The sequence below is a fragment of the Coloeus monedula genome (assembly GCF_965178545.1).
Source record: "Coloeus monedula genome assembly, chromosome: 8".
Taxonomy (NCBI): Eukaryota; Metazoa; Chordata; class Aves; order Passeriformes; family Corvidae; genus Coloeus; species Coloeus monedula.
Genome location: NC_138788.1, coordinates 35848533 through 35866657, shown reverse-complemented (window position 1 = coordinate 35866657; position 18125 = coordinate 35848533). Strand labels below are relative to the sequence as shown.

The following is an 18125-nucleotide window of genomic DNA, read 5'->3' as shown; positions in this document are numbered from 1 at the left end:
CAAAAGTGGTTGAATGCACTATTTTGGAACAAAGCCTCATGATTTAGCTTTGGTTAAAAATACATTCAGGAGATACTCAGGTTTTCTTTTGACACTGAGTTTTATTGACTGCTTCATGGTGTTACCAAAGGAAAATAAGATGCAATATTTAAAAATATTAATTTGGTGGATATTTTTGGTTGCACAAAACCGTGGACTCAACAGCAGTTCTGAAAATATTGCCAAGTCACAGTCCTGCATGGCTGCTCTATAAAAACCTGGTGTTTGTAGGGAAGCTCAGAGAGAGAGATAATCTTTCAGTTTATCCATAATTCCATGAATTCCATCAGCTGGAACGATCATAACAGTCCTCAAAGGCTTCATTGGTACATCATCAAAGGACCATCTGCCACCCAGACAGGTGTCACTTTCCTCTTGCACAGAGTAGTTGAATTTCAGAAGGGCTTTCTAAACAACAGAAATAAAAGCATTCAGATTAAAATGTTTAATTAGCATGAAGATAATACATCATCCCAACAAAGTGAAAATAATTAACCTATTATGCCCATGCTTATTAAAAAGTTTTGTTCCCTCTCAAAGGGTTCACCAAAAGGACCAAGCAAAAGATCCACCATTTAAAGTGTTTTAAACAATTTTCTTTTCACAGAATTTTTATCATCCATACTAAATTCTACAGTGACTGCTACCATTATAGTTTGGGATCAGAAAAACAAACTAGGAGAGAGGGGGGGGAAAAAAAAAGCAATGTTTTGAGGCTTTGTTGTTTTCAGGGCCTACTCTTAAAACTGCTCAGAGTCCTAAAAATTAACAAATCTGTAAGAATGTGAGAAGAAATCAAATACTAAGGGGATGGGCACCCATATGAATCCTGAGGAGAATTTCAGAAAGCTCTTGGAAAGGCTCCAGATGGTTGCAGCCACTGGAAGATCTATTTTGCTTCTCCAAACAGGCAGGTGTCTATAATGTGTGCTATTTCTTTACAGGGATATAAACTCCATACAGGAAGTCCCTTTTCATCAGCTTTCCCAGACAAAATTCCTGATGGATAAGAAAACTGTACCTAATAAATGTTTCCAGTTCTCCCACAAGTCAGATTAAGAACTCTGAGCTGAACCATCAAGTAGAAAAACTTACCTGATTCCTTCCCTTTGTGGGAAAATTAAGATCCCCTCTCCTCTTAGGTTTGCTTTCCACTAACAATATATCAAGGCTTTAAATCTCATTTTGGGAGAATCACCACATTAATTGAGTGGCTTTGTTCAAGAACAATTTGAGCACCTTTAATCAATTCTAAGTCTGGTTATAATAGATTTTCTGGTTATCATTTTAAGGAACAGAATAAAGCCCAGGGAAGAGGCAAGTGCAGAAAAAGGCTTCTCTCAGTTTGATATGGCTCCAAGTGTCTGCCTCACCACATTTAATGCTATTTTATGGCAATCTAATTAACATGATGTGTAATCAGGGAGGACAGACACTCCAGCACTAATTTAACACACACACATTATTAAGTATGGAGAGACATTTAATTTAATACCCTACAAAACGTTTAAAATGAATTTTTTTAAAACACTGGGAAGACTGTTAAAAAGAAAAACATGCTCAGTTTCAGTCTATCCTTTTGAGCCGAGAATTACTGGAGTTTAGATGAAAGCACCCCATTAGCCTTTAATACATAAGAAAGCTAAATAAATACATTAATACATATAATATATATAGAAATAAATAAATATACTACATACAATATATAGAATATATATTTATATATAAATTTATCATTTTATATATTTTATATATTTGTATTATATACAAATATATTTATTTATGTATTTTTAATATATATATAATATATAAATAAATACAAACTGGGCCTTCTAGAACAGAACAACCATGGACACATGAGCATCACAGGCCTCTCCCCAGCAGCTTTTCAACAACATTTTACACAGAGTTCAGGTTCAGCTGTTTCAGCTGTTGTGGCAGGAAGACAAAAACAAAATCCCCAACTTGCTACTGCACAGAGGCTACAACACCATTCCCTGCAGCTACCAGTGAATTCCCCCACCTACATTTCTCTCCTTCCCAAGAAATAAAATTACAGCCCCATCACAGCTTCTGTCAGAATGATTACACACAGGAACCTTTGCCATTAACCACCCCATGCATGTGCAAGTCCTTTGCCCTGCAGGCACTGCCAGAAATGAAAAATAATGGGCTCTTGACAAAGAAGTAATATTGGAGAACAGTAGTTTTAAAGCTTTGGGAACAAAAGAAACCATGAAAAATTCTTTGCATTTCAAAGCACATTTTTAATTTAATTTCCTGTGTTTTCCCCTCACCTGATCTGGCTTGGGACCAGCAGAATTTTGTGGACAGGCTTCCTTAGGAAATGGGAAGTAGTATTTCCATGTCAGTGTTTTAGCACTTTTAATTAACACACTTACCCTGAGTAGAACAGAGACAGAAAAGGGAAGCAAGAGCCACTTCTTGGGATTTCCAGAAGTTTTAATTCTGAGCATTTTTTGAGAGTAACAGGCACCCAGGAGGAAACAGATAAATCAATACACAAAAAGAGTTTGATTGCTCCCCTCTCAAAGCTATTCCAAAACACCTTGGATTTAATTTAAAAGTATTTGTGATCATCTTGATAAAAGCTCCCCTTGAATTTGAGGTGAAAAATCTCCTGTTGATGATATGTAAAGAAAAAGAAGCATTTTGAATTAAATAATCATATGGTACCTCATGAAAGAATTCTTCCTCTGCATTTGCAAACATTAATTCCTCCTTTGGCTGGTTTTTCCCTTCCTTCCTCTTAGAACTGCTCTTTGTGGCTTCTGTAAAGGTCTTGCTGATAAGGAGGTAATAATGGCACTTTCCACAAGGTTTGTTTGTTCTCTGTGCCTCAGTCAGCTCCTTCCTAAAGAAGAATAAATGCTTACACACTTACACAATTTAAACCCTAAACAAGCATAGAAGCACACCTTATAATGTATTGGTATCGAAAGGATATTCAAATTACAGCTATTCTTTTATGAGTACCTCAGAAAATCAATTTTGCAGATGCATTCCTGGTACTTAAGCATACTATTTGGACTTTTAAACTATGAAAAGATGGAATTTTTTTCCCATAGTTCACAGGACACTCACAGTGCAACTCTCCTTAAAAATACATCACAATATCACTTCCATGAGGAATTGTAACTGAAGAGACAGAAAATACTCTTTCCCACCCTCGTGTTCAACATGTTGTCACTCCAAAACCTTTAAGACAAAGAAGCTGAGATCTGAAGCTGAGCTGTGACAAGGGCTGTATTTGTGGTGACCTCAATCTGACTTCTAATCTCATCTCACATGAGAGGAAAGAAGGAAAAAAATGAAATTTAAAAAAAATTATCTTCATTCGACTACTGGAGTTCCTGATCCAACAAAATTTCCTTGTTCCCAGTTCTCAGCATGGCACTAAAATAATGTAATGCTGTCTTGCAGTGGATTAATTTATTTACATTCACCCAGCTTTTGATATAAATCCATGAATTGGTAGAGATCAACCAACACTTTACTTGCTTTTTTCATTACTTGAAACTAACCAAAACACTGCATATTTACATGGGCCAGAACACAACCACCTTTTAAGCCTTTCCCTCAATCCAAATCTCCCATTCCAAAGTCAGACATTAACACAGAAACACCCACGCTGCCCATTATCAGCATGCTAAAAACGTTCTCATTTTTAAATATTCCTAGATCAGTGTGAAAATAATCTGCAATACAAGGATAAATTGCAACATACACACAGCTATTTCTGTAGAACTGCACATGTTCTCAAATTATATCCTCTACAGAGTTTGAGAAAGTTTTGTACCTTTATAAAGATATAAAAAATATTTTAAAAATTAACTGAAGACCATATGTGAGACAAAATTATTTTTCTGTTCATGTTTTACTTATATCTATAGCATCAGCTGTCTTAACACAGCTCTATATACATAAGAGTTCTGAAAAATATGAAGAAAAAATACCATTCAACATCATGCAAGAAAAAAAAAATAGAAACAAACTTACTGGAGCTGCTGGTGCATGGGCAGAGCAATCTGTGGAGGGACATTGATGAACCTCTCACTCAGGATGAGCCCCACAGGCTTTGTGCTGTCGTTCAGGAGTTTACTCAGCTGCTCCACCACACGTTGGTCACAGCTCTGCTCACAGCGACTCAGGAGCAGCTCTTTGATTTGCTCAGCACACTGGGTGCCCTGCAATCAAAAGTTGCATTTTCTTTACCTGGTACAACAACTATTTACACAAGAAAACCTTGAATGTCAACTTCAAGGGCATTTCCTACAGGCCTGGTGGCAATTTCCCTCAGCAGCCTCTAAAGCACTGAACAATTTCTCTGAAATTGTTCTCCAGATCTGGAGCTGAGGGCAAACAAAGGTTGTGAAGTGATGGGAATGAGGAACTGCAACACCACAGCAAAACTCCACACTGCAGAAGAACAAAGTGAGGAAATACACGAGACTGACAGCTCACTTACCCTGGAATTATTAGGCCTAGTTTTAACTCTATTCCATTCTTTGCTTTATGTTTGACCCTCAGCAAGTTACTACATTCAGAAAAAAGCTTAGCCATGTGCAAGTTTTACAACCCCAGTCCTCCACAGTGGAATTCCAAATGCTGGTCCAGCTGTCCAGGCTTGTTACACAGGGCAGACAGCAGGATGCAGCCTCATTTAACATCACTGTTGTTAATGAGGAATACCAACCTTCCTTTCTGTTAAGTTCAAGCAGCTTATAAAACCAAAGACTTCATCATCATCTTCTTCATCATCACTACTGTCTTCCTGCACTTCTGCTTGCTGTTGAATGGAAGGAAAAGCAACAACTCATATTGACATTCTATTTCCACTCTGTAGCAAAAGATGTTTTTCTTTCTAGAAGATGCTCAGCACATGACAACCACCAAGGAAATCTGCACAAACACACACTGCAAATTCTGCTGCATCCCTGAACAGCTCACTGTGCTCAGAGCCAGCTCATGCATCTTCTACAGCAGAGTCCTTTGAAAGGCACTACAAGTTGACAGATCACATTCAATAAGCAGCATCCTGGCCCAGGGGATGGCAGTATATTAAGCAAAACCAATTCCCTTCAGTTTCTAACACAGGGAAGTAAACCTGGAATGTCTTAACAACCACAGAGCAATGAAGATTTGATAGGGAGGGGGACAAAGAGCTGTGTCTTTGTAGGAAAGTAACAAGATCCTATTTCTTATGGAGATGGTAATAATATTTTCAGCATTACTACACCAAAATTCAGAGAGTGAAAAGCCTTCCACATGTAAAAAGAAACCATCTATAATAATATATCAAATTCCTTCTTTTCTTGAAAGTGGCATGGAAAATTTCAGTTCCCATAGAAGAATTATTCTCAAAGCAAAAAAAGCAAGAAAGTACACAAATAACACAGACAGGATCCCCACCTGAAATACAGAAATCATGTCATTTCAACATAAAAAGTACTGCACTTCAATTACAAATGTAAAATCTGTCTTACCTTGATAATACTCCCAATATGATTCTGTTGTATTAATATATCAGTTAATTCAGCAGTGTTAACAGGAGCTTTTAGAAACAACTGGAAGACAGGAAACAAAAAAGTATTAAGTTTTAGGCACTGATGGTATTTCATGGACCATTTAGTAGAAAATAAAGTGAGGTTTTCTTATTTAATTTTCTTCATTATAATACTGCAAAAACTAATAATCAGCTGCTTGAAGTGCTTGCTCCTGCACCTTCCACACTCTGGTATTTCCCCACTGCATCCTCTGGAGTTTGGTATGATCTGAAAGCTGTGGCTATTCCATCCCTGGAAGTGTGCAGAGCCAAGCTGGATGGGGCTTGGAGCAACCTGGGGTAGTGGAAGGTGTCCACTATGGCAGGGGGTGGAACAAGAAGGGCTTTCAGGTCTCTTCCAACCCAAACTTTTTTGGGATTCTCTAATTAAAGGAAGCAAAGTAATACATAAAAACTATAAATCAGAGAATGTGAACCAATGTCTTTGCATAACTCTTCAGATATTATTTATCAAAGGACAAATCAGCCAAGCTAACAAATAGTCACAGTACCTGATGTAGTAACTTCTTTATCCCATTATAGTCATTGTCTGATATGGAATGTGCTTCAAATTCAACGTTCACTTCCTGTGGAGTAAAACAGAGAATGTCACACACATTTGGCAAGAAGTTATATCAGAACAAAGCTAAACTGTAAAATACTTGAAGACAAGTAATGTCAGAGAGCAGAAACAGAACTTATTTCCACCTTGCAGTAATCTCAGCAATTGTTATAATTTCTCCTGTGATCTTCAGAGAGCATCTGTGAAATTAACTTCTCAAAACTAACCCACCAACTGTGTAGGGAACAAACCTTTAATGCTTTGCTCTTGCCATCTGGTTCACACAATTATACCTACTGTAGCCACACAGACTTCTTGCAGAGAGGCTTGATTCAGGCAGTTAAACCCAGGGAACTGCAGGACTGGGGTGTAATGCCTTAGCTAAAGGTGAAGATTGCTGCAGACATTCAAATAATTACATCAAAATCCCCATTTCTGCTATTTCCCCAAATCCTCCCGGCATCATTAACCCCAGTGTGGAACTCTGCTCAGCAGGCAAATGATGAGACCCAGGCACCACAGAAGCACAATGGGAGCTGTTGCTTCTCCTTCCAGAACAAATGCTGTGTGCCTACCAACATTTTTATTGGTATTCTATATTGAAAGTCACACCTGCCAAGGCTACCCTGCCTACCTATTCCACTGTTCAAGATCATTCGGAGTTACTTTGTCTTTTAATTGCCAGATTCAATTACACTTCCTGAGTAACCTCAACAACTCAGCCTTACTTTTGTCACCAGTTCAGCCTCTAACTCTCTGCAATCGCACACCGAGGTCATGGCCTTTGTCGTCTACTGGAAGAACAGTGTTAAAGACCTGTTTGTAATGTAGAAAGCAGGCACACAATCCCTTGGGAGGCAGTAAAATTCAGGAGACACTGGCACAGGTCGCCCCATCCCTGAAAGTGTCCAAGGCCAGGTTGAACGGGGCTTGGAAAACCCTGGGACAGTGGAAGGTATCCCTGCCCATGGCAGGGGGTGGCACTGGATGGGCTTTAAGGTTCTTTCCAACCCAAACTATTCCGGGATTCTATAATAAAAGGAAGCAAGCAAATACAATAATGAAATATAGCAAAATATAATGAGAGAGCAAATCCTCTGTGCTGACAGCACCATTTCCAAGCAGCCGCCTCCAGCCCCACACCTGAGCGGGCACGCCAAGGGCCGGGGCTGTACAGCTGAGGCCTCGGGGAGCCCAACTTTTCAAAGACAGCTAAAAAAATTGAAAACTTTCAACAACAACGCAGCGAACACGCGTCAGGTCACCGACCCCGAGGGACGCGTCCCCGGCCCTCCCACAGGACACGCACCACGCCGGGCACAGCCCCTTCCAACCCCTTCCCGAACCTGCTCCCGACTATCCCCCAATCCATCCCCGTCCCGAATCCCCTCCCGGCCGCTCCTTTAGGGGCCGCGCGGGGCCTCTCCCGCTCACCTCCTCGATGGGCTCCTCCGAGTCCGAGCACCCCGAGCCCTCGGAGCCGCTGTCGGAGCTGTCGGAGCTGCCGGAGCCGCTGTGGGAGCCCCGCTCCCCGGCGGGGCCCCGCGCCCGGCGCTTGGCCGGCGTGGCCATGGCGCTGCGCAGGCGCGGCTCGGCGGAGGCGCTGTGGCCGGGCCGCGGCGAGTCCGGGATGTCGCCGAATGTCGCCGAATGTCGCGACAGCGAGGGGCGGGCAGCGCCGGCGGAGCGCGGAGGGGCGCGGGCAGCCGAGGAGGCTGAAGGGAGAGGCGCGTCCCGGACCGCCCCGGTCCCCACAAACCCGGATTTCCTCTTTGCGCTGTGGTGTCACTTCCTTCCAAGGGGAAGTCGTGCACGGGAATGGCTGTCGGGAATTAAATCGGGCTGTCAGGAGTTAAACCGGGCTGTCAGGAGTTAAATCGGGCTGCCCAGGGAGGTCTGGAGTGCCCATCCCTGCAGGTGTCCCAGGAAGGGCTGGACGTGGCACTCAGGGCTCTGGGCTGGGGACAGGGTGGGCATCGGACACAGCTCGGGCTCGATGATCCTGGAGGGCTTTTCCACCCTCGGTGGTTCTGGGATTCTGTGCTTTCAAAGGAACAGAGTGTCCGGAGCATCTCCGACATTAGCAAAAATTCCTGTAAGTAAAAACTAGCGTTAGTAAAAATCGCCAGCTGAAACAGGAATCAGGCGCCCGCTGCTTGGTCTAAAAATTGTGTCCCGGCTTCCCGTGAACCAAATTCCCTGGATAATTCCAGACAAATCAGGAGAAAGGGGTGATAAAGAGAGCACAGTAAGCACAACGTGATTCTGGTCTTTGTAAAAAATACCGATCGGGAAAATGCGTTGAAATATCCTAAGCACTGGAGAAATGGTCATTAATGATCAAGCCTCAGTTGTGTGGAACGTGTTCCATTTAACACTTTGTGTCTAATTTATGAAGAAAGGTCCGTGTTAGTGAGGCCATGGAAAGAAGAGCATTGGCCAGCCAGAAGAAACGCAAGGCACAGAGCCTTGGGATGTAATTCCAGCTTTGTAAATACCATTCAAGTAGGTTCAAATTTTCATGTTCCCGTTAAAGTAAACATGCCAGTGTTTACTTTTTGTTTTTATTTTGAAAGCTGTGTTTGCTCTGGGAGCACTAGGTCATTGCCAAAATTTGAATACTGATATCCAGGGAAAGAATTTAGAGGAAGATGAATTTTCCTATGTGTGTCATCTATCAGGAAAGTACCACACTGATAATCAGGGTCAATGTGCTCCAAGAAAGTGGATTTCTGTTTGTGTTATTGGTGTATTTGCTTACGTTTTGTAACTCTGAATTTAGCCCCAAAGTCAGCTTCTAAGGAACTGAGAACGATCATCTTTCATTTTAATGGCAGAATAGATGTTTTCAATCCTGCCTTGTTTCCTAGAGTATCAGAGAAGGCATATGAATATTAGCTATGTTATTATAGATGTATAAATGTGTGCATATAGACAGAGATACATTGAATTTTTAAAAAACCTTTTTGAAAAGGGTGAGATCCCAAATGCATCTAATTAAATCAATATCTTTGCGTACTCATTTTGATGAGCAGAGGGGGAAAGCAAGCATGGAAATTAACAGAATAAACAACTTTTTAATAGATAGGCGATGATTCCATTGCAGAACATGCTGTCGTTGTAGGGCTTGTTACTGCTTTTACAAAATATTCTTTAAAATGTGTTCCCCTTGATGAGTTTCACTGGAGCCTCTTCCTCGAGCAGTGTTATCTAAAGGCAGCATATTATTTTCTGCCCTTATCAGGGTGGATGCTCCTGCCCAGAGAATGCACACTAAGTGCTTACTCATTGTGTAAGGAGCAGTACAACTGGTAGCAACTGAGTTCTTGGAGCAGTTAAAGTCACTGTTGGAGTAAAAAAGTCCTCTAGATCTAATGTAGATAAATTCCATTCCTGTATTTCAGGGTTCTGCTGTGTTTCCTTGGTAAACGATGAAGGTTCTGCTGCTGAAGGATCCCAAAGACAAAGATTCAGGACCAGATCCGTATATTAAAGTGAGTAAACTTTAAGAAAACTAAAAAAATGTGTCACTTCTTTATTAAGTGTGAATGCAACAAGTGTGAATGCAACTGTTTCAAGTGGGAAAAGGTCCTTAATATTAGGAGTGCATGTCTGAAATTATGCTAAAAGTACCCCAGAAAATGTGCCCTTCCTGCAAAAAAATACTAATTTTGGGACATTTGTACTGAATTTCTTGTAAAGCTCTCAGTAAAGTGCTGATATTACAGCAGTTTCATTTGAATTAATTAATATTGATGATGTTCATATGGACAGAATGAAGTTTACAGAAATTCTTTGTATTTTTACTGGGACTGTGATGTGAAATAGAGGTTACATGATGCTGGGGTCCCTTCTGCTACTGCCTGTGGTCATGTGAGTAAATCTTACTCATAAGAGTAAGAATTCCTGCTAGAGGAGGATTATTTCTTTAGAGGAAGCCTACTGACAGAATTACAGAGATGTAATGTACAGGGATATTTGCAGGACTGGGTGGGTACCTGGGGACTCCAGAGTTATGTGCTGGTGTCTCCTGTACCTCAGGAGGCCACAGTCCCACAGCTATTTGTTTAATAATGTGTTGTAATATTAAATAACTAACTAAAAAATACTGTTTGGAACTTATTTCAAGACCTGCAAACCTTTTCTTGATAGGAATTAGGATCACACAGCTTGGAAGCAACGCTGATCCCAGTTCTGTCATTTGAATTCATCTCTCTTGACAGCTTATTTGAGAAGGTAAGGTTTAAAGTCTTTCCCTTGTCTTATTTCCAACAGGACTTGGTTGCCAGGATCCCATTTAATCATCCTCTTTGTGGTACTTTGTGTTGTCACAAACCAGCTTTGTACAATAAAACTCCATGTACAACATCAGGGACTTCGCCCCTGCTCGTTAAAGAATTAAGTTTGTCAGACAGAATTCCCATCTGAGTTGTGTGACCATAAATTGTCACAAGTACTGGGGCATTTCAGACAGTTACTGAAGCTCTTCTGTTCATCACCAGGTTATAAATAATTGATCAACTTATTTTTTTAATTAATTTACTAATTAATTTTTTTTTTTTTTTTACTTCTTAAATTTACTGTTTCTAAGTAGCTTTCTCATCCAGAGTGCTATGGAGGCCTGGTTTTTACCAGTCCAAGAGCATTAGAAGCCATCAAGATGTGTTTAAAAGAGAAAAGTAAAAAGGAAGGCAAGTACATATTGACGTTCCTTGGTCTTTTTCTTTCAGCATCTTGTGCAGTTTGGATTTTATTGAATTTTATTTCACCCACCAGTAGATATTTGGAGCATGGCTTTTATAAAGAAAACTGGATCTCACAGTTCTTTTGGTCTCATAAAGGGCTCATGCCACACTGAGCTTTTAAGGGTTGTGTTTTCCATACTTCAAAATGAAAGGAAGGAGCTTTTGGTGCAAATTAGTAATTAATGAAAGCTTTTTTAGCTCTGGTTCTTTCATGCATAAGGAATATTTTGCTGCAGTGCCTGGTTTGCTTGCTAACTGCTTCCCTCCCTTAAAGAGAAGATCATCTCATGAAAACTGGCCCTTACTTTTGTGCCTGTATAATTCGTATGAAATGCTGCAGAAAAAGGGATTTCTCTGGCTTGAATAAGAAATTTCTCAAGTGAATTAATTATTAGCTAGGAAATGCTGAGGAAGTGCTGATGCATGAAGTGCTGATGCATAAAAGCCAACAGTGAGGAAGAATCCTGCTAAACAGAAATACCCATCACAGTGAAATGTCAAGTCCTTGTAAACTCTTCCAAATTCTTATGCTGGGTGATTCTGGCATGAAATTTCTACTTTATCTGCTCATTTTTGGGCTGTGGACAAATCAGTGTCCTGTGAGTAAGGTTACACCCTTGAGTAAGCAGTAAATGCAGAGACCCTCAGCTTTTTGTAGCATTTGCAGCAGCAGAGGACAATATATTAAGATTTTAGGTCAAAAGTAATCTCTTATTTAGTTTTCATCCCTCCTCTTGATTAGGACCTTGGGGAAATACATATTTTAATAATAAAATGAGTCTGTAGTTCTATTTGGGTTCCTTTCAAAGGCAATAAATCCTTGGTTTTTTCCTTCTGATTTTAATTTTTACTGTTGTAGTTTGTATTTCTTTTTTCTCCTCCAGGAGTATCAGAAAGAAACTCAGTGTCCTTTGCTGCTCTGGTTTAAAACAAGATAATAAAAAAAATTGGTATAACTATTTTTAATCCATTAGGATTGGTACATCCAGATTGCTGCATATGTAGTGGAGTTTTAGTTATTATTCTGCTGTGTTTGTAGATTAAACAGAAGTCCAAATAGTAATTTAGCATTCACATTCTGTTGCCTTGTGCTTAAATTTAATTTAATTTAGTACAATTTAATGTTTTTCAGCCTGGTCAAAATCTCTTAAACAAATGTGGAATATCAAACCAACATATGTGGTAGGAAAAGCTACAGCTTCTTTAGGTAAGCTGGGGTTTAAAAAAAAGAAATCTTGGCTAAATCTGGCTCGTAAGTACAATTTTTGGAGGAGCAGCTGCTGTTCATGGGTGCTCAGAAAAAAATTTAAGTTTTAGAACTGGATAATTTGGAAGAGAGGTAATTATATAAACAATAGAATTATCCATGTTCCAGCTAAGGATATCCATGGATATAATCCAGCCTCTGGATTTCTGCTCCTTTTGTTGTAATATGATGGTCACTGCTTGAAAAATTGGGTCAAAACAGAAAAAAAACCCCTTTGTTCTTAATTTGCATGTGGTTTTGTCATTGCCTTTGGAAATGAAATTGGGTGAAAGGGATTCTAACCTGGTTGAGATTCTGCACAAATTATTTGTGTGCTTGGATCAAGCTGTGCCTCCCTTTTCATCCCAGGTTTCTATGACAGGAAATCCAAATTGTTGTCATTGATTTCTGTATTTTTTCTTTGCTGCTTTTGTTTCTAGTGGAAGAGATTGGCCTTTTTCCACAAGGAGAAAAGTCTGGAAATGCTGAGAAATTAGCTGAATATATTTGTTCAAGTAAGTGGCTAAAATGTTGTAGTTAAAGTAATGTCCCTTCCATCATTTCAGAATTCCCCCGAGGTAAAATCAGGTGCACAGTGAGGCAAAAATACTTCAAAATCCATATACAAGATATTAATTTACATGGAATCTTAGACCTTCTAGTTGATCAACAAATACTATATGAGCCAGCTGGCAAAAGTTTCTTTTTACTGGAAGATCAGAGCTGTAGTGATTGGAAATTGCTGCTAAATCAGATGGTTTAAATGCTGGTGGCTTTCCCCAAAATTACCCTGTGGTTTCAGGGGGATCTGGTTTTCAGCACCAAAGCAGAGTGGGTTTGAAGAAGTTAAAGTGATGCATTAAAGTTTGTTTAACCATTTTGTTATGGTTAAATCTGTAATGCTTCTCAGCCTATTATCAGATTATTGGGGAATTTTTAAAGTCCATGAGCTGACTTCCTCTGCTTTTACTATAATTTGTTAAAATTTCCAGTAGCAATAAGGAAGATTTTTAGACTTAGGAGCTGTTTATTTTTTGAGTGGATGGCTCAGTAGAAGCTGTGAAAAGAGAGGCTGAGGTTTTGTACAGGTGTGAGAGAGCTGCTGAGCAAAGTCTGCACAGGAGCAGAGATTTATAGGGAAAAGAAAAGTGGGATTGGAGCTGGCAAGGATTGTTTTTGCTGGGCACAGTGCTCTCTAATTCACTGACAAATACAATACTTCAACTCTAGGGAATATTTAAGGATAAAAATTATAGTTGCCAACACAAGATTAAATAATAAATTCTGAAAATTAAAAATACTTGCAACACAAATATATCATAAGTAAAGAATTGCCCATCTCCCCTGTTCAGCAGTATTAAAGCAAAGAATGGTTTCAGCTGATTTTTTTAGTGCTGGACAATCTACTTCTTGTCATGAATTAATATTTGCCAGGGATTTTTTTTTTTTGAGCAGAAAGACAAGAGAGATACCTGTTTATTGTGTTGTGTGAAGGTGAAAAAAAATGAACCAAGGAGTGAATTTCAGTCACTGGAACCTGTTTGTTGTTGAGACATAGAAACATCCTCAAAGATTTATTGGGCTGTGCATATTTATATGCTCTCAGCTGATCAAGTGCTTTATAACAACCTTGGAAGTACAGATTAAATTACCTCATGTTCCCTGTTATGTATAAATTCATTTTTGTTTCTGCATAAAATAAGTAAATGAGAAGAACAGCTCTGAATTTCTTACATCATGAGAGGTTATGGTCAGGATAAAAATAAAAGCTGAAATAATGAGGTATTTTTTGTTGTCACCTTTTGTGCTTTGGTACCCACTTCAATTTAAGGGGTTGGGAAATAAAGGAATTTATACTCCAGAACTGGCTGGCTTTACTCTCCTCAAGGCAAATACTTGGTTACAGAAGCAGGAGATCCCAATCTTTGTTGTGTTGTTCAGGCATACCAAGGAATTTTTCTGTGCCAAAAGAATTAGTGTTTGTTTACAGGTATCACACTGATATTTCAGATGACTGACATGAATTTCAGAAGAATTGATGCTGAAGTATTTTGATTTTACCTTATTTTAAAATATTTTTTACATTCTGAGCCAAGTTCATTCTTCCTCTAATTTTTAATTTTAATTGAAGCATAGCTGTGGTTTCTAATAAAACCTCAGTGTGCAGTCAGGACACTCAGGTGTGTCTGGGTTGACTCCTAAAAGGGTCTTTCCATTTGATTTTCACTCTGTTGCCCTTTGGTTTTTTTATCCCCAAGGAATCTCCTTCCAGCACTTGAAAGCATTTTTCTCTAGTAATTGTCTCTTAAAAATGTATTAACAAATCTGAATTAGGAATAAAATAATGTCATTTCTTTTGAAAGCTGAATGCAAAGCTGTATCAGTCTGTGTAGAATTTCATCTTGAAGTTTTCTCTGTGTTTCTTATTTATAGAAAATGCCAAAACTGTGCAAAGCAAGTCCTCTGTTAAATTCCTTATTTGACAAAAGCAAGTGAGGACATCCACTCCCCCCCCAGCAGTGCAACCAGAATCCTTTTTCCTTGGGGAATTAAGAAAATGGAATTGCAGATAAGACTGAAACTTCTCAGCACAGTATTGTCCTTTTCTTTGTCTGCCTGAATAGTCTTTTATATAGAAAGAGCTCTGTCATTTATTGAGTGGGACAGATTTTAAATATAAAATTGAGGCAGGTTGTGTTGAGGAGGAGATAAACTGCATTTCTCTTCCCCTTGCCCTTCTACAAAGGAAGTTATCTTCTTTTTAGCCAATATTCATATTCTAGTTATGGAATATTTTTAATGTTCCTCCTAAGTAGCCTCTGTCCTCTGAATCGGGGCTGCAGCTGCACTGTAGATGTTTTCAGTCACCTTAGAGCTGTGTCTCTGGTGATAAATCAGCATTTGATACCTTTAAAATGTATTAAGTCACATTTACTCTTTATTAGAGGCCTGAGTTAATTGAAGTTCTTGTTTGTGTGTTTACAGGAGAGAAACCCAATTCCTCAGCTCTCCTATTTCCTTGTGGAGCCCTGAAAAGAGAAGTACTTCCTACAGTGCTTAGAGAAAAAGGTTGAACTTCCCCTGGAGACTCATTTTAATTAGTCAGTGATGAGAAAAGTTGTATCTAAAGCTGTGGACCAAATTGGGAGAAGTGAAAGTGGAACTTGCTGTGAAGTGAGAGGATGGGAGTAAACACTGGGAGCTTGGATGGCTGCCCACAGCTCTGGGCGTGCAAATCCTTCACAGAGCTTTTATGTGTCTTTTTAACCTAAAATAGTTACCCTTCAGTGCAATTAGGATGTTGTGAGTGCTGAACTGAAATAGTAGAAATTAATGAATGAATTAATTATGACTGCATATCCTGATTGCAGGCATACCCCTGGAAAGCCTCACTGTTTATCAAACAACCCAACACCCTGATCTGCAGGAGACTTTGAGCAGTTACTTCTCCCAGCAGGTACTGGACACTGATGTGGTTTGGGATTTTCCAAGGGAGGTGACAATGCCTCCCAGAATACTCCTTTTTTGGAAGTAGTGTAATTGAAATAGCACTGGGTATCTTAGCTGTGTATCTCAAACCAGAATCCAGCAGTAATCTGCCCTACATGGTTTGTGTAAAAGTAATCATTGTTTTTAATTTTTCAAGATTGGCTTTCTGAATTTTCCATTTGTAGGAGCCTCCATCATAGGATGATACAATTATAGAAACATGGAATGGCCTGGGTTGGAAGGGACCTTAAAGCCCATCCAGTGCCACCCCTGCCATGGGCAGGGACACCTTCCACTGTCCCAGGCTGCTCCAAGCCCCAATGTCCAGCCTGGCCTTGGGCACTGCCAGGGATCCAGGTGGGCACCCTGTGCCAGGGCCTGCCCACCCTCCCAGGGAGCAATTCCTTCCCAATATCCCATCTATCCCTGCCCTCTGGCACTGGGACATCCTGTCCCCAGGTGCCAGGGCACTGACACTGCTGGAGGAGGGAGGGAGCTGTGCCAGTCTCTGCTTGCTTTCACCCAGGGGATCCCTGCAAGCATCGTGTTCTTCAGCCCGTCCGGTGTCAAATTCTGTCTCCAGCACATCCAGAAGCTGTCAGGGGATTTGATCAACCAAGTCAAGGTATCCTCTCTTGAAAATGGTGGAATACAAGAGGCAGTAAATTTTGGGTAGGCAAATGGGATAGAAGGGCTGTTACAACCACTGCAAACCTTGATTTTCTCTTTGGTTTGTGTTTATTTCTCTGAAGAAAACCCCAGTTTATAGCAAATACAGATATTATTATATAGAATTATAGAATCCCAGTATGGTTTGGGTTGGAAAGGACCTTAAAACCCATCTTGGTTCCAACCCCTTGCCATGGCCAGGGACACCTTCCACTAGAGCAGCTTGCTCCAACCTCATCCAACCTGGCCTGGGTTGGATTTTAAAAAAGAAATTGTTTTCACCTGCAATGTTTTCCCCAACCAATTTCCCCCATCTCCATTGGGATAGACTTCATTTCCTCTTAGTGATGTGAAAGTGTGAGTAGTCGCTGCTTGCACCAGGCTGCAGCTGATTAAAATTCCTCTCACTTTCCCTGTTCCATGGGACTCAGAGCTTTCCGTGTTTGTAATGGCAAGATAAATAAATATTCATCTTCCCTAAGTCATTTCTAAGTAACTGCCATTGATGGGTGGCTTTTAATACTGCAGCTGCTCAGCCTGAGCTGGTCAGGAAGCTGAGCTGTGAGGACACAGACCTGCCTGACCATTCACAGTGTAAATGTTGTCCCTGCAGTTTGCTGCCATCGGTCCCACCACGGCCCAGGCCCTGGAAGCCGCCGGGATCCCCGTGAGCTGCACTGCAGGGAGCCCCACGCCCCAGGACCTGGCTGCTGGCATCCACAGAGCCCTGCACCCACACAACTGTCCTGTGCCCCAGTGAGAGCCCAGCCTGCCCAGCAAGGTGAATATGGTGCTCTCAGAGGGGTTTTCCAATTTGCAGAGCTGTTGTCTTGCAAGAAAGTGTTTTTTGGGAATATGCAGCACTGTCCTGGTCAGGGATGGGTGTGAGAAGGTTGCACCTAAATATCTAAGAAATCCAGGATCTGTCCAGCATCCTCAAAGCATCCAGCTATTCCCTCTCCTCGTGTGTGCACTGTGAGCATTTTATCCTTGAAAAGCAGCTGTGAACACTGAGACACTGAAATCAGTCCCACACCTCACCTCAGGTATCCCCCAGCACACAGGCTGGCTTTGAATTGCTCTGTATGATCCGTTTAAATTGCACATCTTCTTTTGTAGGAAAAACCCCCCTATGCCAGTGAAGTATTTTTCTTTTGTAAACTTGGTTGTTGTTCTGCTTTTCAAGTAAGAATGGTAATTGTAGATTCTTAGTGGAGTAGGAGAATTCTTGCAGTGGAGTTGCACTGTGTGGGGCTAATTCAGGTCAGCTGTTGCCCCTTGTTACCCTGACAGTACAGTCTTAAAAATGAGGTTTCGGTTTCTGTTCCTGTAAAGAAGGAGGATTTATTAACAGGGAAATAAACTGGCTTAGCAGAGTTAATAATGGTGTTAGAGTTGTCTGTTTTGGATGTGGTTTATGCTTTAATTGTTTATCTCTGAAAGGAGAAAAATAATCCTATTTAGCACTAACGCTCCCTCCAGCTAATGCCAGCGGCTTCACAGGAGATTTGAATCATAATATACTCATTTATAATCCTCCTGAAAGTCATTTGTGTTGCTACCACAGTGCTGAGTTTCCTGAATTAACAGAGAAACTCTCAGTTGCTGCACAGTTCAGTTGAAGTCTGAGGATGGGACCTGAATTTCCAACCAGGTGAGAGGCTCCACACCTGGAACAAGAGGGAACCTGAGGCCAGTTCTGTTCCTATAAACTTAATTCCAGAGTGCTTCCATCAGTCACATGGGGCACAGCAGGACAAGTGTTGGCTTATGAAACACTTCCATTTCTCAGGATGAAATGGAATCTCA

General features: G+C 40.5%; 2 protein-coding genes across 4 annotated transcripts; one reads left to right on the top strand and one right to left on the bottom strand.

Moving 5' to 3' along the window:
• Positions 1-81: 81 nt before the first annotated feature.
• BCCIP (BRCA2 and CDKN1A interacting protein) lies at positions 82-7916 on the bottom strand. The gene is made up of 7 exons (XM_082286656.1): positions 7602-7916; positions 6118-6192; positions 5547-5627; positions 4757-4849; positions 4060-4247; positions 2737-2914; positions 82-447 (listed from the first exon to the last, which is right to left on the bottom strand). The coding sequence occupies exons 1-7, from the start codon at positions 7737-7739 to the stop codon at positions 277-279; spliced, it is 924 nt and encodes a 307-aa protein (XP_082142782.1). The 5' UTR covers positions 7740-7916; the 3' UTR covers positions 82-276.
• A 64-nt stretch (positions 7917-7980) lies between these two features.
• On the top strand, positions 7981-17786 carry UROS (uroporphyrinogen III synthase). 3 transcript variants are annotated; one of them, XM_082286658.1, is made up of 11 exons: positions 7986-8262; positions 8566-8672; positions 9572-9661; positions 10320-10403; positions 10762-10858; positions 12045-12119; positions 12599-12673; positions 15144-15227; positions 15530-15615; positions 16174-16272; positions 16930-17784. In XM_082286658.1, exons 3-11 carry the CDS (start codon positions 9599-9601, stop codon positions 17074-17076), a joined length of 810 nt encoding a protein of 269 aa, XP_082142784.1. In that variant the 5' UTR covers positions 7986-8262; positions 8566-8672; positions 9572-9598; the 3' UTR covers positions 17077-17784. The 3 variants fall into 3 exon arrangements, with proteins under 3 accessions (XP_082142785.1, XP_082142784.1, XP_082142783.1); XM_082286659.1 differs by lacking the exon at positions 8566-8672 and having other exon boundaries at positions 7981-8262; positions 16174-16319; positions 16930-17786; XM_082286657.1 differs by lacking the exon at positions 8566-8672 and having other exon boundaries at positions 7988-8262; positions 16930-17783.
• Positions 17787-18125: the final 339 nt, after the last annotated feature.